Below are 22,182 nucleotides of genomic sequence, written 5' to 3' on the forward strand. Positions count from 1 at the left end.
CCGCTTGGGCATTCGTCTTGCTGACGTTTAGCAAGCTCATGATAGCGCTTCGCTTGCTCCTGTCAGAGACTTAGCTGTTACCCAGCACTGTAGACATGCACCCATACCTTTTGGAATGCCTCTCGTAGACCGGCCTCAGAGAACGGCTGGGGCGGTTCCGCGGATCGCGTAAGTACTGCCACCACATCACAAACCTAACAGAGCCGTCAGCTACATCCAACGAAGTACTTCTCTTGAGAACCTACCTGCTGCTGCCGCTCCGACTCAGCCGACGCCATCGTCTTCAATATATTCTGCGAAGCCACGATATTTGCGTTCAACATCTGGCTCAAGGTGTCGACACGTGTGTGCAGCTCGTCTTGCTTGGTCTTCACGTGCTGGATCTCACCCGACAGAGCGCCTAGCTGCTCAGCAGCCTTGCGTCCTTCGGCCTTGAGCTCGTCGGTCTCCCTGCGCAGATTGTTAAGGCCGGTCGCGGTGTCGTCAGAGGTCCTCTGGAGCACTTCGACGGCTTCCTGATAACCCTGGACGTCCTCTTTCTCCTCGCATCGAGACATGCGCCTGGACAGTTTCTTGAAGTTTTCCACATGCCCGGCCTTCATCAATGAGATGTCGTTCCCATTTTCCGTAGTAGCTTGGCGGCACTCGATGTTCTCTTCTGCGTGATCGTTGCAGCGTTGCTCGAGCTTGGCGAATTTTGTTTGCCATGCCTGTGTTTTGGTCTGGAGACCCTGTATCGTGGTCTGGAGCTGCGTGTTGGTGTGCTTAAGATTTCTGATTTCAGTGGCCTGTTGGTTGAAGTCCGCGAGTGCAGGGCCGATTTGTCGCTCGACCTCGTCTTGGATGTGTTGCTGGAGCCTCTCAGTAAAGTTGATGTATTCTTGCCGCGCTGCTTGCATGTCTCCATCATTTTTCTGTTTCTCTGTGATTTCCTTGGCTCGCATGTCATGATCTTTTTTCTCTGCTGCTTGAAGTCGGGCGATGGCTGCTTCGTCGGTTTCGATCTTTCGCTCCAGCCCTGCTATAACTTTTTTCAGACGTTCCTTTTCTTCGCGCATCGCATTTTCGTGTGCAGTGGTTTTGGCTCCAACATCTTTCTTCAGCTGCGTGTGGTCGTTGGAAAGGCGGCGGGATTCTGCGTTCAGCTGACCCTCCAGACTGCGAACCTCTCTCCGAAGCGAACGTCGGTCTTCCTCGTCCCCTTCCCATTTCTGTTCTAACTCAGTAGTACGGTCTGTGAGGTCTGAGTTCGCGTCCCTCCACCCTGCAAATGTTGGCGACTGCTGTAAAAGCTGATCGGCGAAAGGCCCTGCTAGCAGAAGAAGATTGCTGCCTGGAGTTGGCGACCGCGGTGAAGGAGTTCCAGCTACACCGCTATCGACGCGATTCTGGACTGACAAGCGCCTTGAAGCGATAAGAGGAACGTCGTCGTCAGCACCCTCATCGGCGCTACGGTCCGCTCGAGCACGTTTCTGTCCAGCCCTCAGCACCGTCGCCGTACCCTTCCGCTTTAGCGTGGCTGGCATGCAGTTAGCATCACATACCTAGGCGGATCTGTCAACTGCACTAACCTGGTTTCGGCACAGTCTTCGTCTTTACGGCCGGTGGCTTTATCGACATATTCATCACTGAATCTCCGTCAGGCTGCGTGGCGTGAATCGACAGTGAAAAGAAGAGAAAGATACAGAGGAAACCCCGTCAAAACGCATTGATATGTGGTCAACAAACTTCACGAAGTGACTTGTCTTCTCGTCCGCTCACACACAGCTCCAGGGTACACAGCTGCAGTACCCTGCCACCCAACACTCGACGCTCGGACTGTCGCTTCAGCATGCCTGTCGTGAACGCATATCCTGTTCATTGGGTTTCTGCGACTCCAACAAATACCCGACTGCCATCTACTCGCAGATCCACGCAGGGGCAAGACGCTGAGACCGCCTAGCTGCAGGGGTGCGGTGCGTGCTTGCTGAGTCCGCGCTTAGCAAGTGCAAGGCTGAATACACCCAGCCATAGTACCCACAGACCGTGTCCACCTTCCTACAGACTATATAGCCTGGCTATATATCTCGATACTGTAAACCTAACGCCGACGACCTAACCAGAGGCCACACAGCGCGCGAAGAACGCGGCCAACGCACCACCCACACACCCCCAACCGTCGAAGCCCCCATATCCTTATCATCTCCCAGTCCAACGGTTCCACAGCAGATCCGGCAGCAGCGAGAACGAGCCGCTCGCCCCAGCCTTCGCACGCCAACGATTGTATCTATCATCTCTTGCTGTCATGTCACACAAATCATACCGCGGATACAGGCGTACCTTCCTATTGGCCCAGTAGAAATCCATGTCTGGTCTGATACCAGCCAGATGCGACTTGGCAGATCCCGCATAGCCTGACTGGGCGTGTGTAACGTCGCTAAGCTGCTTACTGTGCAGACGCTGATTCCTGTTCTGGCTGTTTGTTTACAGCCTGGGATGTTTTGGAGCGGTGAAGGTGGCTAGTAGCAGTGTTACCCTGCTCGGCATACAACGACTGAGTGAATATGGTTTCTTGTGGTTGGTTGACGTCTTGCTCGTGGCACTTGGATTGTCGGTCTGCGACTTGCCGTGGTGCGTACGGCTTGAAACGGCGTCGTGTGACAAGCTGTCAGGAGCAAGCGCCGATCGACGGTTTTTGTGTGTAATTCTACACCGCACTTTTGTTCTGCAAGCTTCTCGCGTTCAGCCTGGATGGTTGATTTAAGTGCTGGCCAGAACGTGCGGACTAGCTTAGTCTGGGGACACCGTGGGGAAGCCTTGTTGTTGGACTGTCGATATCTTGGGTACTAGACTTTCTATAGGAGGGCAAGCTTCTCCTTATCTCTGTTTAGCCTGGGGTTTTGATGTTACTACTATTTTGTAACCTCTGTAAGTAGCTAGGTAGTAGATTAGCCCTACAGATAGAGACACATCTGGCTTTTCTACCCCTTTTAGGCACCCTGCACTACTATCATGTAGTGGGTTTAAGTCCTTTACATTTCACGTTGGTACACACGCATCTTAGAGCTATCTAGAATTAGGGTGCGTGGGTACCTGAGCATGTGATTGTGGTAGTTAAACGATTTGAACTACCACGATGTGCGAGAATGCTTGTCTGTACATTCAACCCCACCGAGAAACTGGAAACACGGAATAGAATCAGGAACTGAACACCCAGAACTGAATGCTTAGAATCGAGATCGTATGGATCTCCCAAGACACCAACTAACTAACCAATACACAACACCACTTCACTATTCCCCGCATCCAAATCACCCTCTTTCCGCGCCAACTCCCACCCTGCCACCGCCTCGTATCAGATCAGACTACATTCTCTCGCGCCCGAGGCCCGGACCGCGATAGGAGCGTTCGCGCGGTTTGCTACGCATACCAAGACATGGTGAGACGGACACGGGAACACCTACGCAGTACTATACTCTTTATTGAAGAACCTTATTCTCGTCACGTGCATGCCACCGCGCGACGCGGCGAAGCCACGATGTGCTGCTCGCCCACATCTGCATACAGCGTAAAGCTCCTTGCGTCTCCATCGCCATCGCCGCCGCGCGAAACTCCCTAAGCCCATACAGCCCATACAGCCCCTACAGCCCATACAGCCCCTACAGCCCCTACAGCCCCTTAACAGCCTTCGCAACCGCCTCCGCGCTCATGTTCAAATCCATCCCCAGCATCCCCTGCAACAGCGCGTTCATATCCACCGCGCCCTCCTCCGTTCCGGCCTTGCCATCCGCACCGCCGTCCGCCTGTGCTTGGGCAGCGACAAGCGGCAAAGGCGGCAGCGAGGACAGCGGCGGCAGGTACGCGGCCCAGCCGGCGCGGGCGCGCGAGGAGGCAGCGTGGGCGCAGGGCGCGGCGAGGGCGGCGGGCGTGAAAGGCGTGGTTGGGGGGGAGGCGGAGGCGGAGGAGGTGTTGGAGGGCGGGACGTGGGTGTACAACTACACTCGTTAGTGGCCATCTCAAGAGAAACAGTAAGAGGGGAAGGGCGTGGGGACGCACCCAAGGTATCCCGCGCTCGTCCAGCGCCCTAGCCTGCGCAGCCAGCGCGTCGGCATCGTGCGGCCCCGTCCAGGACTCGACGAGGAGCAGCTTGGGCTTCGCACCCGCGTCTCGCGCCTCCGCGCGCTCCTGCGCCTCCGCCATCACGTCCTCCAGCGCGGCGAGCCCGGAGCTGGACAGCTGCGGGCCCGCGTGCACGCCGACGATGTCGATGGCGTCGCACTTCAGCACGGCGGCGGGCGCGTTTTCGGTGCCGCCGGGGGAGAGGGTGCCGGAGACGCCGCCGCTGGAGACGCCGATGGAGGGGGAGAGGAGCGTGCGCAGGTAAGTTGCGGTGGCGCAGAGCCAGGGCTCGCCGGCGGGGATCGGGTGGATGGGGGCGAAGGGGCGGGATTGGATGTCGACGGCCTGGTGGGGGGTGAGTGAGGACTTTGTTGATCACGACATGGACCACGACGCCAGCGAGCGAGCAACAGGGAGAACATAAACAACACTGCAGAGAAGCCGCGGGGAACACGCATACGCACCATGATAACCTCGTCCAGCTCGCCCCACCCCCTGCCGCCAAAGTTCTTCGACGGATAGTGCCTAAGCAGCACCTCCAGCCGCGTCCAGTACTTCTCGCGCCACTCCTCGCCGCTGTAGAAATCCAGATACGCGCCCCCGAGGCCCTCGCAGTACGCGTCACACGGCACCTCGCCGCCGGGCAGCAGCGCGCCCGCATCGTGCGGCGCGAGCACGACCTTGATGCGGCCGCCGGACAGGCGGTGGATGGCGGCCAGCGCGTCGTCGGTCTGGTCGAGCAGCGATTTGTCAAAGGTGCCGAGCGTGGGCTCGAAGTCGGTGTGCAGGCTGGTGGGGCGCAGCTGCAGGCGGATTACGCGCACGTTGGAGGCGACGAGGGAGAGGATTGTGGCATCGCGCGCGGAGGGGGTGAGGTATTGAAGTTGAGGGAGGTTGATGCCGGCGAAGGAGGGGTTTGGGGGGGCGGAGGAGGTAGCGCTGGAGAGGAGGGCGAGGGAGAGGAGCGTGGGGAGGTGTATGGTTGGGAGATGCATGGTTGGGGTGGGTTGAGCGGCATTGTGGGTGAGCGGCGGGTGGATTGTTATAGGGTCAGAGGGGACACGTTGAGGGTTGCGGACGGGTGTTGACAAGTACGTAGGATCAGCGAGTGTTGTGTTTGGGGATATTGAGGTTGCTCATCTATTTTGATTGCTATGCAGCGGGTGGCCAATCAGATGGCGCGTCCCAGACGTACTTCCGGATGTTCTGTCGACGTTCCTGAGCCGGACCGGGGATCTCGTGCCTGGCTATCCGTCTCTAGAGAGGAGTGCCGTTGGTAGGTCGGTAGTGCTAGAGCAGAAGTGCAGGTCGTCTCGTGACGACCGCGCTGGGCTCGGCATCAACGTCCGTAGCGATGCATTGTGGATACATGGTAAAGCCACGCCCATGACTAGAACCACGACTATAACCGTGACCAGAACCATGACTAGTACTATGACTAGGACCATGTGTTTGAGGACTATTACCTGAAGTACTTGTGCTTAGCAGTGGTCTTGGAGGTATCGTGCTAGCAAGGCTGCCAGTACTGTAGTGATGCCCGTCCGTGGCGTTCCCACGGCATAATGATACGCGTCGTGGCGTTCGGATGCAATGGCACCATGCTCAGCTCGCCGGGTCTGCGCAGACGGCTTCAAGTCTCCTCAGCGCCGCCAGTACTTCTTCTCCAATGTCTTCGCCGCTGGCTGACTGCACGAACCGTCCATGGCGCAGGTCGCTCAGGGCACCAACCGCCTCCTGGACCTCCGCCAGCGCCCGCCGGTTCTCCTCTTCCATGGCGGCGATCTGCGCTTCGATGCTCTGACACGAGTCTTCGATGCTGGCGTGGACCGTCTGCAGTGAGTGCGGCGTCTTACGGCCGTGGCCTGCGAGCTGGGCCGCGTTACCATCCGAACCCTGCAATACAACCTGCGCGCAGACTCACCTCGTCCTCCATCTGCAGGGCCACCGCATCCGTGCCGGCGACGCGTGCGTCGTCCATCTGGCGCCGCTCGCGCGCATACGCCCGGCGCAGCGGCTTCGAGCGCTTTACCTCCTTCGCCACGTCATCGCGCACGATCCCAATCTCGGCCTCGCGCAGGCGGTGCAGCTCGCGGTACAGGTCGTGCACCGCCGGGTTCTCGCGGTGGCTGCGGGGGAAGATGTCGGTGAACTGGCGCAGCGTCATGAAGTCGCGCAGCGGGGCGGGCGCGAGGAGGAAGTCGCCGAGCAGCTTGGCTTCCGACGACATAGTTGCGGCGGGGCGTCGCGCGCGGGAGGCAGCGGGTGCTCGACGGGCGCGTCAGTGAAGCGGGAGTGAAGCACTCGTCGAGGCTGCGTGAAGCGCGTCGCGTGCCGTCCGTGCGCACGAAAAGCCGTGGATGCGGCTGCTACAAGTCGCGCGACACGACTCCGCCCATCATCGGCCTGCTCAAAATCGTCGAATCTCTTGGTTCAGCCAGGCTTGGTATTTGTTGTGGGCAGACACGTTGCGTGGCGCGTCGAGGAAGCAGCAGCGTGAGATACGTGTGCCGCTGCTCACCCTTTCCATCCGCCGTGCTCTCCCTCCCCCAAACACCATCCTCCAAGTTTGGATTGACAATCATGGCGCCTGCAGCTGCTACAGATCCTACGTACCGCAAGGATGAGAAGGTTTTCTGCTTCCATCATGAGCTGCTCTATGAGGCCAAGGTCACTGATGTGAAGCCGAACGAGGGCGACGACCAGAAGAGTGGCTTCCAGTACAAGGTCCACTACAAGGGCTGGAAGAACACGTATGTACAATCCCTCTTTTTCTACCGCGTTTGCACTGTGTCTGGTTTTGGCTGCCTCGGACGTGGAAACCACGTCGGCACCTCGCCCACTCGACCCTGTCGGCCACTTCAGTACCACAACTCGACAACACACCAGCAACGCTTGAGCACAGCTCGGATTCACACATTAAGCCGGACTCATCTTTAGCTGCCGTTGCTGACCAATTCAGCTGGGACGACTGGGTGCCTCAAGATCGTCTTCGCAAGCTCAACCCGGAGAACCGTGAGCTGGCAAACAGTCTGCGGCACGAGATGCTCCAAGCTCAGCGTGCCGCTCGCGCGCAGCCCCCGCCCGTCAAGAAGAAGGCGCAAGGCTCGACTCGGGGAAGTGAAGAGCGCCAGACGTCCGTCTCTGCCGCACCCCGAGGCCAGAAGCGCATGCGTGACCAGGATCTCGAAAAGGTATACCCAGACGTTCTCGTCTTGATCTTCACATTCTAACCATTCATGTAGGAGGAAACCTTCCAGCAAAAGCGCGCTGTGCGCATCTACATGCCAGACCGCTTGAAGAGCCTGCTTGTTGATGACTGGGAGAACATCACCAAGAACTTGCAGCTGGTCCAGCTGCCGGCTAACAAGCCAGCTGCCATCATCCTGGACGAGTACTTTGCGTTTGCGACCTCCACAGGGAATCGCAGCAACACCGAAGCCGACATCCTGGAGGAAGTGATCCAGGGCCTGAAGGAGTACTTCAACAAGACTCTGGGTCGCCTGCTGCTCTACCGTTTCGAGCGTGAACAGTTCTTCGATATTTTGACGCAGACCGAGCAAGCGACGAACGACCTTGCTGGCAAGTCCATGTCGGAGATCTACGGCGGCGAGCACCTCTTGCGCCTTTTTGGTAAGCTCGACTATATGATGTCATCTGCATCACTGACAGGTTGTAGCTTCGATGCCCGAGCTCATCGCTCAGACCAACATGGATGTCCAGGCTATCAACCGTCTTCGCGAGGAGCTTAGCGGGATGACCACGTGGCTGTCCAAGGAACCGCAAGTGAACGCCTTCTTCTCTTCCGTGTACGAGAGCCCTGGGCAGGCGTATATTGACAAAGTGAAGAGTAGCACCTGAGCGGCACCGTTTTGTGTTTCTTGTTTTGTCTGTATCATCACTTGGGTTGCGCAGTTGTCGACACCGACATGCCTACTGGACGGCAGCAGCCACGGCGTCAGGCGTAATCATAATACAGTATCATTTGTTAGGTCTCTTTGATCACATCCTCCAGCACACCCACCGCCCACCTCAAACACACCTCCATATCCCCCTCTGCCTCCCTTGGCATCCCCCAGATCCCTGTCTTCTCGAGGACATCCTCGTCTAGCTCAGCATCCACGTCGCCGTCCTCGAACAGGAACCTGTGATCCTTGACATAGTTCGGCCACACGATGTCATCAACATAGCCGGGCGGATCCTGCCAGAACCCCTCCAGCGTGACATACCCACTTCGTGCTTCTCTCCTCCTCTTGGCCGTGTCATAGCTCGTGCGCAGAAACATGCGCACATCAAACAGTTCACGAATCTCGCGCATCTCCTCGCTAAACAGCAGAAACCCATCGACTATGCAGATCCGGCGCTCGCGCCACTCCGGCCTCGCATCCACCAACGCCCTCACCTCTCTCCGTAGCTCATTTACAACGCGCTCTGAAACGCCATGCTCACCCACGCTGTTCTGGTCCTCTTTGCTGGCCAGCCAGTCCGGGCTCCTGCCGTGCTGTTTTATGTACAGCAGGGCGTTCCTGAGACTCGGCAGGTCGAGCGACTCCAGGCAGTCCCAGTCCTGGATCCCGTTCTTCACGGGGATCGAGGTGTCGGTCAGGTAGAAGTCGTCCAGGTGCAGGATTGTAAGGGAGGCGGGCGGGAAGGTGTCGCGTAGTAGTCGGGAGAGGGTGGTTTTCCCTGACGACGAGGGCCCGGATATGCCGACTAGGAGGGGTGGTTGTGACATTGTTGTTTTTGGTGGGACTTCCACTGCGAATCTGTGGTGTTGGCCGCGCAGAACGTGACCGGCGGGGGTGTGTGGGGGTGATCGGCCCAGGGTCCACTAGTTCTGGGAGCCGCGCAACACGTTCATCATACAACACTCCTGTCGCATCCTCGCGGCTCGCCGACCTGTGCAGTTGTCCGCCATGGAGCCCTCGCCGCTGACGCAAGTGTCACGCCCCGAGCTGTTCCAGCCGAAAATCATCAGCCTCTACGAAACCCTGTTCCAGGTGCGCATGTGCCGGCCCGCAGCGTGTTTGTCGCTCACCAGCCGCAGGACGAAGAGGAGGATGTCGAGCTCACCGAGGGCTTCTGGCAGGAGTTCTTCCTGCACCGCCCCGACTCCGCCGGCCTGAAGCGCATCCTGGGCGCCATTTCCCCCGACGAGATGCTGCACCGCCAGGCGCATTCGCAGCAGCTCTTCCGCCGCGCCATACAGACGGCCAAGCTAGCCAAACCACCCTCGGACGAGGTCGCGCTGGAGGTACGAACGCCAGACCCTTGAGATGTACCCCGTGGCTCACTAGCCAGACCTTGACAGTCTTCCTGGACGCCGCCTTGACCAAGAAGTACACAAACCCGAGCTCCGACATCATCTCTGTTCTCGCTGGCCTGCACGATGCGGACGCCGTCATGACCGACCTCATTACCATGCTGGACACGGTGATACGGACGGGGCGCACACGTATGTAGAGGGATCTGGGAGTCGCGGCCAGTACTGACAGACGCAGTGCCCCTGCGCCGCAAAGCTGTCAGAGCCACCCTCTCCATCACCGCAGCGGGCTTCCACACCGCGCTGCCGTCCTACTTCACGCACCGCGACCTCTTCCCGTCGCTCATGAAATACGTCCAGGACACCGACGACAGCGCCCAGGTGCTGCCGGCCCTGTACCTGCTCGGCCTGCTCGCCAACTACAACAAATTCGAGTTCCAGAACCCGTATCGGCTGCGCCTGGACGACTTCGTCAACGACGGCATCATTCGCGACATGATCACGTGTTTCGGGTCTACGTGCCAAGATATTAGAGACGCCTACGTCGCGATCCAGGACGATGTGCCGGAGGCCTGGTCGCTGGGGTCGACGCTGCGGACAATAGGCTTGGGTGTACTTGCGCCAGGATCGCGGCCGACAACGCCGACCCCGAATCCTGACGAGTCCAAATCGCTCTTTGCGACGCTGCCGGGGCCGGAGATCGGCGTGTTACTGTCAACGTATGATTTCGTCAATGCGAACAAGGTTTTTTGCTTCACCCTCACATCGTTGCCGGCCGCTACTAAGGGTGCTACGTCGCCGTTCAGCGCCTATCTGTCGATGACGTCGTATCTGCTTCAACATGCACACCGGTCGACAAGATCTGCGTTGTATACGCACCTCTGTTTGTTCATTCTGCAGATATTAGTGGAAGACAAGGAGATTTTGAAGCGCTTATGCAATGATGATAGCAAGATGCCCGTTCGCCTGTGCCGTCAACGGCAGCCCTTCCTACCGCAAGTCGCAGGCGATCGAGTACCTGCCGCCGTCATCCTAGATCTCATGATCGACGGCATCAACCACAACCTGCGGCGCCGGCTCGACGTCGACTTCTACATGTAAGCCCGCCCTCGCTACCACCCCACACACGCTAACACTCCCAGTCTCTCCCTTGGCATCCTGCTCCGCCTGCTCTCCTACCTCAGCCGCACCAAAACCCGCCTCGCCTACCACTGGTCCGAACTCTGGCGCACCCTCCTCTCCTTCCTGCGCTTCCTCACCCAGTACGAAAGCGACATCAACTCGCACCCCAAATCGCGCACCATGATCAGCTCCCTCGTCGCAGTCCTCGCCCACGCCGTCTCCAGCGGCGAAACCTTCCTGCCCGACTCCGCCGCCTACGACGACTTGTTCTACAAGCTCGTCGAGACGGGCGCGGTGCTGACACGCTTCCGCGACGCGTACGCGCTGGGGTCCTCGGGCGCGCTGCAGATGCTGGTCAATGTCGCGCAGCACTATCACGACTTGCTGACGGATGGCAAGAAGGGGCGGCATTTCAGCCCGGAGGAGGTCAGCGGCGTGATCAAGCAGGGGTACGAGACGTTGGAGATCGAGGCGGGGGAGGGGTTGGATGCGTGGGAGCGGTGGCGCGAGGCGGATTGCAAGGCGGTGTTGAAGAGGGTGGCGCGGGTGGTGGTCGAGGATGCGAAGGCGTTGAATGAAGAGCGTTGAGCGCGGCGTGGCTCGTTACTGCTTGCTGGTCCTGCGGTGATGCTTGCCGTGGTGGTTGTTTGGGTCGATGCGCGCCTGCCTCGAGGGCGTTGTTGTGAGCTCGCCTCGTCATGCGAGTAACCTACTTTACCGTCTCGCTCACGTTTCCCTTCTTCTTCGCACCAGACATCTCACCAGATACCAGACGTTACCACATATCACATATCACATCCAACATCCAACATCCAACATCCCTCACTACCAACTCCCACTACCAACTCTCACTATCAACACCAGCCACCACGATGGGCGACCACACCGAGCAAACCGGGTCTCGCGCCCCAGGAGCCAACATGCAGGCTTCTCCCACGCTGAAAGAGCCGTCGTGGGATTTCTCGGCTCTTGATGCTCGGGACGCTGCGCCTGCACCCTCCGACACTGTTGCGCTCACTGATGCGACGCCACTTCCGCCGACCGATGCTGCTGCGCTCGTTGACACCTCGGGTCTTGTTATTGGTCCCGAGGGCGATGTTGGTTCGGGCTCGCTAGACGGCGAGAAAAATGTTGCCGAGGGCAAATTGGACAAGGGGAAGGGACGCGCGCTCTTGCCGCCAGCCGACTTGGGGCAGCCCGCCTTGTCTCTGCCTCGCCCTCAGGCCGAAGGTGTGGCGAGTGCAGGACCACCTACCGATAAGCTCCCGGGACCTAGTAAATGGTCCGCCAAGTCGATCAGATGGAAAGGGCACGCACACAAGCCGAATGGGCCAGCTGGTGTGGGGCAGCATGCCTCCTCTGTACCGTCGCAAGCTGCAGGTGGCTCGTCTCGACCGCCTGGTATACTCTTGACAACATCTTCCAATACAACGCAAGATGCAGGTGGCTCGTCTCAACCACCCGGTATACTGTTAACGACGTCTTCCAACACAACGCACGTCCCTTATTCCGTCATTGAAGGCGACGACGACTATCCTCATGTTTCCGGTCCACGGTCTATTTACACCCGAGGAAACCCACCGTACGAGCGACAGGTTCATCTACCTCGACCCCAGGATATGCACCACCACCGTTACGTCACGAAGTATGCGGGAGAACCGCTCTTCCGCCTCTGCAGCTCGGTGCCGTACGTCCTTGGACCTCTCAGCCTCGTCATGCGGCTGCAGCTCATCGTTGAGACGCCAATCCTTCTGCCAGATGAGGCACAGGCTTTGCTAGCCGCCAGGGGGCTCGACGTCGCATCGCTGACCGGCTACGACTCTGCACTACTGAACATCCTATGCTGTCTTTGGAACGACTAGGAGCCCAACCCCTTCCGAAAGTCTCAATGGCTCACTCAAGGGCTCGCGACACAGTGTACAGAAGAAAAGAAGTACACAGACCAGCGATTGGAGTTGTACTTCCTCAGGCGCCACGCGGTAGTGCAGCGACGTTACTGCAACGTGCTCGAATTCATCGTACACATGCGGCGATGGCGCCAACTGCCAAACCCTGCCAAAGTCCTCGATTATGCCGGAGGTAACTTGTCGTGGATACACATAGTAGACCGCTTAAAGCGAGCCAACATCGAGGCTGAGAAGCTCGATGGTGGATTGTACGAGGAGCTGAGGGACTGCGAGACCTACGAAGCCCTGACGGCCAAGATCCGCGAAATCAAACAGCTGCAAACGGACGGAGTACTCGAGCGACGTTACAAGGAATGGCAGGACCAGGGCGACGCGATAGTCGACAGCCAGCTGAAGGACGAGACGAACCGCAAGACTCTCGTGAGCCTCAACAACAAACGCTTCTCGCACCGCCATCCCTTGGGCGTCGACGTGAACGACCCCGAAGCCTCGATGCTCGATCTGACCGCCCACGGTACCGCGACGCAGCAGATGCAGCTTGCAGCGTGCGCGACGCCGCGCAGCAAGTGGAAGTGGACATGCGGCGCGTGCACAGCGCTGAAACAGGCACTCGTGTATCCTGCCTGGCGCTACATCATCTTCACGTCGGTGGTGTTTATCCCGCTCTTGACGGTGCTTGTGTATCTCTGGATCAAAGGGCCCAGCAAGGGGTGTGGCGAGATGTGTCTGGATCACTGAGTGGCAGGATCACTGAGTGGCAGGATCACTGAGGGGCTGGATCGCTGAGTGGCAGGATGTGTCTGGATCACTGAGTGGCAGGGAATGCATGGGTACGGTTCCCGTCAATTAAGTAGGCAGTAATGCAATGAGTGCGTCAAACGGCCCTTTTTTTTGTGATAAGGTTCTCATCTCCTGTCCCCGCCGCACACACGTGCGTAAGTGTGCACGTGCGGGAATTGGAGGTGTGCAGTGTTGGAGAGTTTGGCATTTGCAGTTAGGGAATGGGAGAGCGATTGCCTGTGGAGGGCTGGTTGTGCAGTGCAGTGCAGGGCTGGGCTGGGCTGGGCTGCGCGGTAAGAGACGGGCGATAAGGGAGTGCACTAACTGCATACCTCTACAGAGTCAAGAAACGACTGCGTGGTGTTGGCCGTGCTGGGGCTGGGGCTGAGGCTAAGGCTAGGGCTAAGGCTAGGGCTGGGGGTTGAGGTGTGTACTAGGTAGGCGTGTATGTGCCATGGCTGAGCCTGTATGGACTGGGTGCGTAGGGTGAGGTAGGGTGGAGTAAGGTGAGGGAGGTAGGGTAGGGTAGGGTGGGGTCAGGTAGACCGAAGGCTAGGGTCAAGGTTTTAGATATTAAGAAGATTGTGTTGTTCAGAGAAGTATTTACTTATATATGAGTATTCTCTGTTGTTATGTATGATATCTATGAAGTATGATTGTATTGATAGAGCACGAAAAATACGGGTATGTAGCGAGAAATCCCACAAAACAGGCCAAGGCCCTCTGCCTGTGGCACAAAAGTTGTTGCGTACGGTAGTATTCTATAACTATATACATGAGTACTTAGATAAGAGTAGACTTCCTATAGTATAACCCAAACTGCGGCAAAGGGGCTACACTGCTATCTTGTCTACTACAGCTAACGACGTAAGTTTAATATCCGCTCCTAGATCGGGACCACATAGATGTAGTAGCGCACATCGTTCGTCAGGCCGTTTGGCTGCGTCAACAACTGCTGCTCAATATACTTGACGCCGTTGATGTAGTCTACCCAAGCGTCAGTTGCACGTCTTGCAGCCCAAGTACCTAAGGTATCGTCGCTTACTGTTGATATCCTGCGTGTTCGGGTTGTTGAGCCCCGTTTCGCCATTGCGGTGGCCGGCCAGCCACTTGTCTCGGCCATAGTAACTCTGGCAGTCCTTCAAGCACTGCACGTCGGCATTCAGGTTGGAGCTATGTACGCATGTCGTGATCAGCGCGTGTCCGTGGGCATGGCGTCAAGGGTGGCAGGGAGACACTTACTTCAGCACCGCGCCGTTGTTCCAGCTCGACTGCGGCTGGCCCTTGAAGCGGCTGCAGCACACACGAAGCATGCTCCAGTTCTGCTTGAAGATGCCGAAGTTGGCAGCGTCGTTCTGCTTGTTGTCGCCATACGCATACTACACGTGCGCGGTCTTTGTTAGTGGACGTACGCGTTTGGGATCTGGCTGTGGGAATTCTTCCTACGTTCGTGTCCATGCGCTCGGTCTCGAGCATGGCAATGGCCATGTTGAACGAGTTGGCTCCTGCAGCAGTGACCTGCGTTTTGCGCGCTCCGAGGCCCGAGATGGTGTACGAGCCCGTCTCTTGACGGGTCTCGAGGCCTTTCGGAGAGGCAGTCTCAGGAACGGCGGCCGCCGAAGCAGACGCGATTGAAAGAGCAGAAGCGATGGCTGAAATCTTCATCTTGACGGCGGGGAGTTATGAAGCAGACGAAAAGGTGGTAGTAACGAGTGTGATTGTGGATGAGATACTCCAACACAGCATGCTGCCGAACTCGGTCTTTATACAAGAGACAAGTGCACGTCCTCCATTGATCGTCCTTGCTCTCACGAGTGAGAGTACGTTGCATAGACATCATTACCTAGGTGCGTGTCCCTGCAAATCACCATTTGGCGGGTCAATGCCATCTCTTCGAAACAAAGGTGGCTTCTGTGCCCAGCGCTGTCCCACATTTCATCTGGAGCGCATACCTACACTCTTGATTGAGCCGGCTGTTGTATATCGGCGACGCTTTTCGTGGTACCTATTGTCTATTAGGATATACCTAGGTCACGGTATCTTAAGTTACCAGCATGTGGAGGGATGACCTCCGATTCTCTTTAGGATGTCACTTAGTAAGGCGTCCAATTTGCAGGGACCTTGTGGATGGAGTGGAGTTTCCACTCTGAATCTCTGGTTCAAAAGCATGGACGGAGCAAACGCCTCCGCGCCGCATTTGGTAGGTTCGATCTCTTGGCTCCCGAAGTATTGGTAACGAGGCTGTCTCCGACACATCAAGATCTAGTCCTCTTCCTCTGTTCCTCATAACCTTATCGAGATGAGGAACGCTTCCGTAAAAGACAGGTTTGATGGGTGATCACGATGAAAGAATATGTTGCCGAATGAGATAAGATTCTGAGAAAGAGAGGAGAACGGTAGCTATTCTTCTGTCACTCTCTTCTTTGAAAGATGCTGGTCCGCAATCTGGGGACTATATGATGTAGTGTTTGCATCATTCTCCTCAATCTTTAGTAGAAGTCCCGATTATCCACAGAACAGAGCACATGTTCATTTTCAACTGTGCTCTAGGTGCTACAGAGATGTGTGTCCTACGCATTTCAAGGGCTTCCGTCTATCAAAAAGGTCGATTGTTTAACCACAAAGACGCTGCCATGCTCACCAATTCAACGCTCAGGTATCTCTGCACAAAACGATCTCATCGCTGTCTCTGTCTACCCTGTTCTCAAACCAAAAGTCTGTCGCAAGCCTAGCCTGCTCTCTGCCCTGGTTTCGCTGCAACGAACGGGGCATGCCAAACCTGTCTTCTCGAACGTCAACAGGAATGTCTTTGATTGGTCGAAGAGTCACGACAGCATATGTATTCCTGGGCTCTGAATTCGGCTCAACCGGTTCATTCGCCCCCACGCGAGTGCCCCAGATCAACACCCCGCTCCGATCGCAAGCGCCTGTTCGAAGCCACCTAATACATGGCGGCACGACTGGAGAATAAACGGTAAGTAGACTCGATGTGAGCTCGAGCTCTGCCCATCTTCCCATCAAAGCGGCCAAGTACGTCTTGTCTTCGGCACGAGACCGCTGGACCGTGAGCACCAGCCGTGCTACCGAGGCCACAAAGGCCCTGTGAAAGGCCTTAGCAATATACCCACACGAGCGTGCTCTACTGCGCAGAGTCCTACGAGCTACAGACATCCAAGCCCAAACGCCAAACTCAAGCCCCTCTTTCTTGATACTTCTATTTTCAGACTCCAGACTAAAGGCTGCGGAACACTGACGATAACGATGTCAGTGACCACGTTCAGCGCCCCAGAAAAGACGTAGCTGACTGTTCCGTCGGCTGGGCAGACTCCCTCCCCCCTTGGGTCCCATGCGCGTCGTATCGGTCGGCAGACAAACCAGTGAGAGACAAATATGGGCAGGGAAGCACGGGTACGGTGCCCGTCAATTAAGTAGGTAGCGTTCGATTAAGTAGGCAGTAATGCAGTGAGTGCGTCAAACGGTCCTTTTCCCACCCTACAAGGTTCCTCGCTCTCGGGGAGTGGCGGGCTGTAGTGCAGTGCAGGGCTGGGCGGTAAGAGCCGGGCGGTAAGAACTGCACTAGCTATACACAGTAAAGAAACGACTGGGAGGTGTTGCCCGTGCTGGGGCTAGGGCTGGGGGGTTTGGGTCTGTACTAGGTAGGTGTGTATATGCCATGGCTGTACGGACTGGGTGCGTAAGGTAAGGAGGTAGGGTAGGGTAGGGTAGGGTAGGGTAGGGTAGGGTCAGGTAAGGAGGTAGGCCAAGGTAAGGCAGCTCGCAGAACAAGGTTTCAGGCCCCGTGGCCCGCTGCACTGCGTGCGCTGCACTGCGTGCTGCACTGTGTACGAAGTACGTACCATACGTTGTTCTGTGGACGAGAGGGCGACTGGGAAACTTTCCTACGCGGTGGCTTGCTAGCTCGACTCATCTCCCCTTCGCATCTGCAGCTCTGCGGCTTCATCGCTCCGTGGATGGGCTTTTGTCGTCTCACGGCGTTTGGCCTCGAGCGTCGAGGGCGATGCTGGTCATAGCGAGAGGTGCGGGACGAGGTTGGGTTAGGCACTGGGCGATCACTAATGCGACGGGCAACGACAGGTGCAGGTGCAGGTGCCGAGGTCGCGGTCGCAATGGTAAATGCTGATTGAACTTCGCGGTCTCGCGGCCGAGCTGTTTACTCATACTTACTGCCTGCTATAACAGCTACTCCTGCTATAACAGGGGCGATCCATGGGCCGCGGATGTCGTGTGGGCGGACGGCGCTAAGCGCGGCTGCGGTGGGTGCGGCGGTTTCACGGTCATGGTTCCACGAAGCCTGAGGCGTAGGGCAGACTGAGGCGTAGGGCAGGGCACAGGCTCGCACGCTCGCTCGCACGCACGTTCGCAGGCTCCCAGGCAGCGTGCGCGTGGGCGTTCGAGTGCGACTGAGGCGCAGAGTGGATACGTGCGCCTCAACGGGAACGCGAAGAATGGGCGTGGAGAACGTGCTTGCGTACCACCTACCTGCGAAATAGCTGGAACGAGCGTGCTGACTGCTCGCCAGCAAACGCACCGGCCTGCGCAGCACGTGCAGGCCTCGGTGGGTTTCGCTGCGCCTGAGTAAGTTGCCGCTTTGGGCCGCATGGCACCATCATGGCGTGACAATCAGTCCATGCGCTGGACGGGCGCCGCGCGAAAATTGGCAGGCCACACGTGCGGAGCAAACCTTGGATGGACGCCTGGGAGCAGATCCAACGTCGCTTCTTCAGCCTTATCGACGCTTTCTCGCCTTATTTAGAATGCCTTACCGCCTTGTTTGGCGGCGGCGGGATTGCCCGCGCTGTCTGCTGCTGCGCAGAGCCTGGTGCGTCACACCATCGTGGCTCGGTTTGCGGACCCGAGCGGCGAGCGCAGAGGAACGGCCCGCCGACGACGACTTGTTGCTGTCAATGCCTCGCACGTCGTACGCGTGCTGCAGAGGTGCGGCTGCGGCGCCATCTCCGAGCAGCCAGGATCGGCGAGTGAAGATGAAGGTGCCTAGGATCCTCAGCAACAGCTGGGGTTTGCGTTCCTGATCGACGTCATGTTCGGTTGATCAACTGTGCTGTGGAGGTGGCCGTCGGAGCGCGCGCCAGCGAATTACACCGTGGAACGAGAGCCGCTCGCTTCCACGCAATCCTACGGCAGCAGTTTTCTTGGGAGTCATGGGGTGGCGAAGTATCCACACGCATGGTACTTTCAATAATCCGGCTCGGTGTTGCAGAGATTGCCGGCGACGCAGTCTGCCATTGTGGCACGGCAGGCTCAGCGTCCATCGGTCTTTGACAGCCCATCGAGGCGTCTTGCTGTCGTCTGTGTACGGTTCCCTGTGCCGCATCCCTTCGACGAATCGGCACGTCATGTCGGCGCGCGCGTGAGCCACGCCGGAATACGAATCAACGGGCACGGGATGGCCCCACTCCACGAGCAGGTGCCGCTCTAAAACAGGCAGACCGACATGGGCAGTTTGTGGTTCGACAGGCGCATACGTCTAATGTCCTCGGAAGCTTACTGTGGGATCCAGGTTTAGGCACGCACACTTACGGGGAACGCGGAAGTGGAGGGATCAACCTGCTGTGTTGGTAGGTAGGAGATGAAGGATCAACGGCCGAATTACGGTTTTAAGTTTCAACCGCATGCATTTCGACTATTCTGCCCTGAAGTTAACAAGCGAGACGCAGCAAGCTCGGAAAGCGGACCTCCTGGCGCTCGGCCACACAACCCAGGCACAGCCATTGCCGTGTTGGGTTCCTGACAGCTCTGGAATCGTCGATACGCTTTGGAAGAGGCTCGTGTCTCCCACACCACCATAAAGCAGGGTCCTGCCGTCGGCGCATCGACTCACTGTAACTTGTCAGCCTTCTTTGTACTTTAGCCTTGGGCATATCAATCCCATATACCCACCGAACCACCACCCCATCGACTGTCGTTATACATCCACGTCTTCATTCACTTCGGCAATGAACTATCCCGGCTACCCGAGTGGAGCCAATCCCGACTACTCCCCGCCGCAGGAGATGCTCTCCTACCCCGATCAATTCGGGGGCGGCTACCTCGCAGACAACTACACCACATCGCCCGAATACTCGCTCGACTCCTTCTTCGACCAAGCCATCGCCCCGGGCGACATGTCCTCGGCCTTCCCCAAGGAGCAACCGCCATTCAACCCCACAATGCCCGTCGCTGGCATGTCCGCGCCCAGCACCACCCCGAGCAACAGAACCAGCTCGTACCCCCCCTCGCGACACCCCTCGGATGCCGTCCCGTTTGGTAAGCCCGAACACCTCTCGTTCGGCTTCTCGCTCGCGGGCTCCCCGCGCCAGGAAGCCAGCCAACCCGCGTCGACCCCCCCTTCGCTCAGCGCCTCGCCCCCGGCCCACCAGCCACCCACCCCTGACTCGGCCCCTGACACGGCCCCAGACTCCCCCCCGCCCCCGCGCGCCCGCAAGCGCGGCCGTCCGCGCCTCGACCGCGCGGGCTCCAGCCCCGCCTCGCCGCACTCCAAGGCCCAGAAGACCGGCCGCCTGCCCCACAACCAGGTCGAGCGCAAGTACCGCGAGGGCCTCAACGCCGAGCTCGAGAGGCTGCGCCGCGCGGTCCCGTCGCTGCCCCAGAGCGGCGAGGCGGGCGCCATGGGCCAGCCGAAACCCAGCAAGGCGATGGTGCTGGCCAGTGCGATTGAGTATATCCGCCGGCTGGAGGCGGAGCGGGATGCGCTGAAGGCGGATAATGCGCGGCTGCGGGGGGCGGGCGGGGGACGCACGTGGAAGGTGGAGGACGAGTCGCTGCAGGAGTTTCTGACGGATCCGTGAAGCGCTTTGATGGGTACTAGACACTGGAGTTTCGGCGCGCAGGGTTATTATTGTTTGGCGTGCGGAGTTTGGGCTGGGCGGGGTGACTCCACTTTATCAAGTGCTGATGCTGGCGGAGGGGGGGGGGGGAACGCAACGAGAACGTGTGTATTACAGGTGTTGGGTGGAGCGGCTACGATACCCGGCTTGGGAGCCACGCAAAGCGATGCAATGCTAGACCGAGCAGTTTAGCAGTTCACGAGACATTGCGTTTGACACCACGTTGCGGCTCACTGAATCGTTGCTCTCTGCCTCCCCGCTCTCTCCACTCCCCGCCCGCAGCATTCATATCCTCCCCGCCTTCTGAGCCGAACTGACTAGTCTCTGCAGATTAGATTTCCCACATTGCCTTCCAGCATCTCTCTCATCCCGACTACGAATGCAACGGTGATTGCGGCCACATCGACGGCAATACCGACGACGAACAGTGCCATCCACGCCCTGCTGCGTAATGCCAGCCACTTACCTCCTACGTCTCGCCACCGTCGCCAGCCAGGCATAGCTCCGCGCGTCGCCGCACGTCTCCGCCTCCCGATCATCCCCCGCAGAAAGCCCAGATACCCACACACACACACCCCAAGCGCAGCTCCCACACACCCACCCCAGCCCCGCCACCCAACGCCCATCCACCCGCCACCAAAGCGCAGTCTAGGCCCGGCGCGGCCCTACTGACTAGCGGGAGGCGGATCGGGCGCGGAGGCGGGGCGTTAGGGATAAGTAGATGCGGGTAGTTCCGCTGAGGGGCGTGATATATAGTACACGGTGGGTGGATCTCCTGGGCGGGTGCTGTAGGGGTGTGTGTGTGCAGGGCGTGTGGTTGTCTGGGGGTGTATGCGCTGGACGGGGTGACTGGAGATGGACATATCGCTCTTCGGGCCTCAGGCTTTGCACGTCGCGAGGCGGGCGAGGTAGTCGTGCAGCATCTGCGGTCGCGGGGACGGGTCGCGCGTGCATCCGCGGTGCGGCCGTGGCGTGCTGTCTCGTAGAGCATAGGTACCCATGTGCAACGTCCCTCACTTCCACCGTCCCACCGTGCGGTCGCGAGATAGCGGGCGATCCAGACCAGATCTGCTGCTACGCTGCATTGGGCAACCGTTCTCGCCCGTTGCGTGCTAGGGGGTGTTGTGCGGCTGCCGGTGTGTGGTGGGATTTGTGCGTCACTACATAGTATGGATGGGGGCGCGTCGTGGACACAGGCTGCAGATGATATGGTTTCGGGCCTTTTGAGCTGCATGTTGATGACTTGCTGCAACGATGTCGATCGGGGGATTAATGATTGGCGATGGGGGCGTGCGTGGTTTGTCTGCTGAGCTAATTATAAGCTGCTTGGAGGATGCCTGTATACTTAAGGCTGGTTGTTGCAGTGCCCTGGCAGTGCCTGCTCAGCTTCATAGTCTTGTGTGCACCGAGATAGCGACCAGGTCACTCCGACGCTTGCTCGTAAATGCAGCCAAGGGCTCCGAGTATTGAGCCACCGTCGACGCTCGTGCGTTAGTTGTTTCAGACACTGTGTCTGCAGAACATTTCGCCGCCCAGGTGGTCTAGTCCAGCGTCCGTCGTCACTTGAGATGCGAGCTGAAGTACCGATTTAGGTGCTTGGCTCTATGCACCGTGCTTTGCAATACCCTGTGGTAAGATTAGTCTGTATATGTATAGTATTTAGCCGTCCCAGCACGCTGGGTAAGATAATTCAGGACGTATCTCGCGAACTTAATATGCCGAGTATTAAGACCACGGACGTAACGCCGGTAGGCCGTCGCTTGGCGGACGAGGAATCGCGCTGGCGAACACAATGGCATTGTGGTGGATAAGATGGCGTTGGTGGGGTAGTACGCGGTGGCGTTGAGGCTGTCTGGGGTAGGCTTGAATAGGATTACCGCGTTTCTCTGTACTACCGCCGATATACCTCGGACTATGTATGTGCATGGTAACGTCATACATGGACACCTCCAGGCATCCATCGGGACTCTCCTCATATTACGTCCGGGCGACCGGAACAGCATCGTGCTGCCGCCCTCAAGGCTTATCATTGAGATGCGCCGACACTAATATTGCTATCCTGCGGCTTGGGACACGATCCAGGTACCCCGGAGGCGGACGCTAAGCCGCTAACGCGGTGCAGACGGGACGGGAATCTCCACCACCATCC

At 58.2% G+C, this 22,182-nt stretch overlaps 12 protein-coding genes across 12 annotated transcripts; 4 read left to right on the forward strand and 8 right to left on the reverse strand.

Annotated features, from left to right (window-relative positions):
- Positions 1-106: 106 nt before the first annotated feature.
- C7974DRAFT_401282 (uncharacterized protein) lies at positions 107-1,576 on the reverse strand (the record flags this gene model as incomplete). The annotated part of the gene is made up of 2 exons (XM_046142588.1): positions 246-1,576; positions 107-194 (listed from the first exon to the last, which is right to left on the reverse strand). Coding segments are annotated over exons 1-2 (1,340 nt in total), but the record flags the coding sequence as incomplete, so codon positions are not given.
- A 2,071-nt stretch (positions 1,577-3,647) lies between these two features.
- On the reverse strand, positions 3,648-5,443 carry C7974DRAFT_441601 (uncharacterized protein; the record flags this gene model as incomplete). The annotated part of the gene is made up of 3 exons (XM_046145372.1): positions 4,563-5,443; positions 4,036-4,443; positions 3,648-3,974 (listed from the first exon to the last, which is right to left on the reverse strand). The coding sequence occupies exons 1-3, from the start codon at positions 5,091-5,093 to the stop codon at positions 3,648-3,650; spliced, it is 1,266 nt and encodes a 421-aa protein (XP_045994278.1). The 5' UTR covers positions 5,094-5,443.
- A 257-nt stretch (positions 5,444-5,700) lies between these two features.
- Positions 5,701-6,325, reverse strand: C7974DRAFT_416324 (Cnl2/NKP2 family protein-domain-containing protein; the record flags this gene model as incomplete). Its single annotated transcript, XM_046143973.1, has 2 exons — positions 5,701-5,967; positions 6,020-6,325. 2 exons carry the CDS (start codon positions 6,323-6,325, stop codon positions 5,701-5,703), a joined length of 573 nt encoding a protein of 190 aa, XP_045994279.1.
- An 80-nt stretch (positions 6,326-6,405) lies between these two features.
- C7974DRAFT_401286 (mortality factor 4-like protein-like protein 1) lies at positions 6,406-8,086 on the forward strand. The gene is made up of 4 exons (XM_046142589.1): positions 6,406-6,848; positions 7,058-7,289; positions 7,341-7,728; positions 7,775-8,086. The coding sequence occupies exons 1-4, from the start codon at positions 6,679-6,681 to the stop codon at positions 7,954-7,956; spliced, it is 972 nt and encodes a 323-aa protein (XP_045994280.1). The 5' UTR covers positions 6,406-6,678; the 3' UTR covers positions 7,957-8,086.
- Positions 8,084-8,854, reverse strand: C7974DRAFT_465516 (P-loop containing nucleoside triphosphate hydrolase protein; the record flags this gene model as incomplete). The annotated part of the gene is made up of 1 exon (XM_046146297.1): positions 8,084-8,854. The coding sequence occupies exon 1, from the start codon at positions 8,828-8,830 to the stop codon at positions 8,084-8,086; it is 747 nt and encodes a 248-aa protein (XP_045994281.1). The 5' UTR covers positions 8,831-8,854.
- Positions 8,855-8,897: 43 nt separating this feature from the next.
- C7974DRAFT_40293 (uncharacterized protein) lies at positions 8,898-11,338 on the forward strand. The gene is made up of 5 exons (XM_046142773.1): positions 8,898-9,095; positions 9,143-9,349; positions 9,397-9,550; positions 9,597-10,455; positions 10,501-11,338. Exons 1-5 carry the CDS (start codon positions 9,012-9,014, stop codon positions 11,066-11,068), a joined length of 1,872 nt encoding a protein of 623 aa, XP_045994282.1. The 5' UTR covers positions 8,898-9,011; the 3' UTR covers positions 11,069-11,338.
- Positions 11,179-13,125, forward strand: C7974DRAFT_416328 (uncharacterized protein; the record flags this gene model as incomplete). The annotated part of the gene is made up of 2 exons (XM_046143974.1): positions 11,179-12,276; positions 12,343-13,125. The coding sequence occupies 2 exons, from the start codon at positions 11,179-11,181 to the stop codon at positions 13,123-13,125; spliced, it is 1,881 nt and encodes a 626-aa protein (XP_045994283.1).
- Positions 13,126-13,179: 54 nt separating this feature from the next.
- C7974DRAFT_40277 (uncharacterized protein) lies at positions 13,180-13,664 on the reverse strand. The gene has a single exon (XM_046142749.1). It carries the CDS (start codon positions 13,495-13,497, stop codon positions 13,234-13,236), a length of 264 nt encoding a protein of 87 aa, XP_045994284.1. The 5' UTR covers positions 13,498-13,664; the 3' UTR covers positions 13,180-13,233.
- A 389-nt stretch (positions 13,665-14,053) lies between these two features.
- C7974DRAFT_318092 (uncharacterized protein) lies at positions 14,054-14,832 on the reverse strand (the record flags this gene model as incomplete). Its single annotated transcript, XM_046138633.1, has 4 exons — positions 14,054-14,154; positions 14,213-14,340; positions 14,410-14,546; positions 14,614-14,832. The coding sequence occupies 4 exons, from the start codon at positions 14,830-14,832 to the stop codon at positions 14,054-14,056; spliced, it is 585 nt and encodes a 194-aa protein (XP_045994285.1).
- An 874-nt stretch (positions 14,833-15,706) lies between these two features.
- On the reverse strand, positions 15,707-16,774 carry C7974DRAFT_40321 (uncharacterized protein). The gene is made up of 2 exons (XM_046142802.1): positions 16,473-16,774; positions 15,707-16,416 (listed from the first exon to the last, which is right to left on the reverse strand). Exon 2 carries the CDS (start codon positions 16,336-16,338, stop codon positions 15,820-15,822), a length of 519 nt encoding a protein of 172 aa, XP_045994286.1. The 5' UTR covers positions 16,339-16,416; positions 16,473-16,774; the 3' UTR covers positions 15,707-15,819.
- Positions 16,775-19,039: 2,265 nt separating this feature from the next.
- Positions 19,040-20,281, forward strand: C7974DRAFT_40353 (uncharacterized protein). The gene has a single exon (XM_046142850.1). It carries the CDS (start codon positions 19,143-19,145, stop codon positions 19,992-19,994), a length of 852 nt encoding a protein of 283 aa, XP_045994287.1. The 5' UTR covers positions 19,040-19,142; the 3' UTR covers positions 19,995-20,281.
- On the reverse strand, positions 20,282-21,452 carry C7974DRAFT_40325 (uncharacterized protein). The gene has a single exon (XM_046142809.1). The coding sequence runs from the start codon at positions 21,265-21,267 to the stop codon at positions 20,569-20,571; it is 699 nt and encodes a 232-aa protein (XP_045994288.1). The 5' UTR covers positions 21,268-21,452; the 3' UTR covers positions 20,282-20,568.
- Positions 21,453-22,182: the final 730 nt, after the last annotated feature.

Source organism: Boeremia exigua (assembly GCF_020726555.1).
Source record: "Boeremia exigua strain MPI-SDFR-AT-0100 chromosome Unknown C7974scaffold_10, whole genome shotgun sequence".
Classification (NCBI taxonomy): Eukaryota; Fungi; Ascomycota; class Dothideomycetes; order Pleosporales; family Didymellaceae; genus Boeremia; species Boeremia exigua.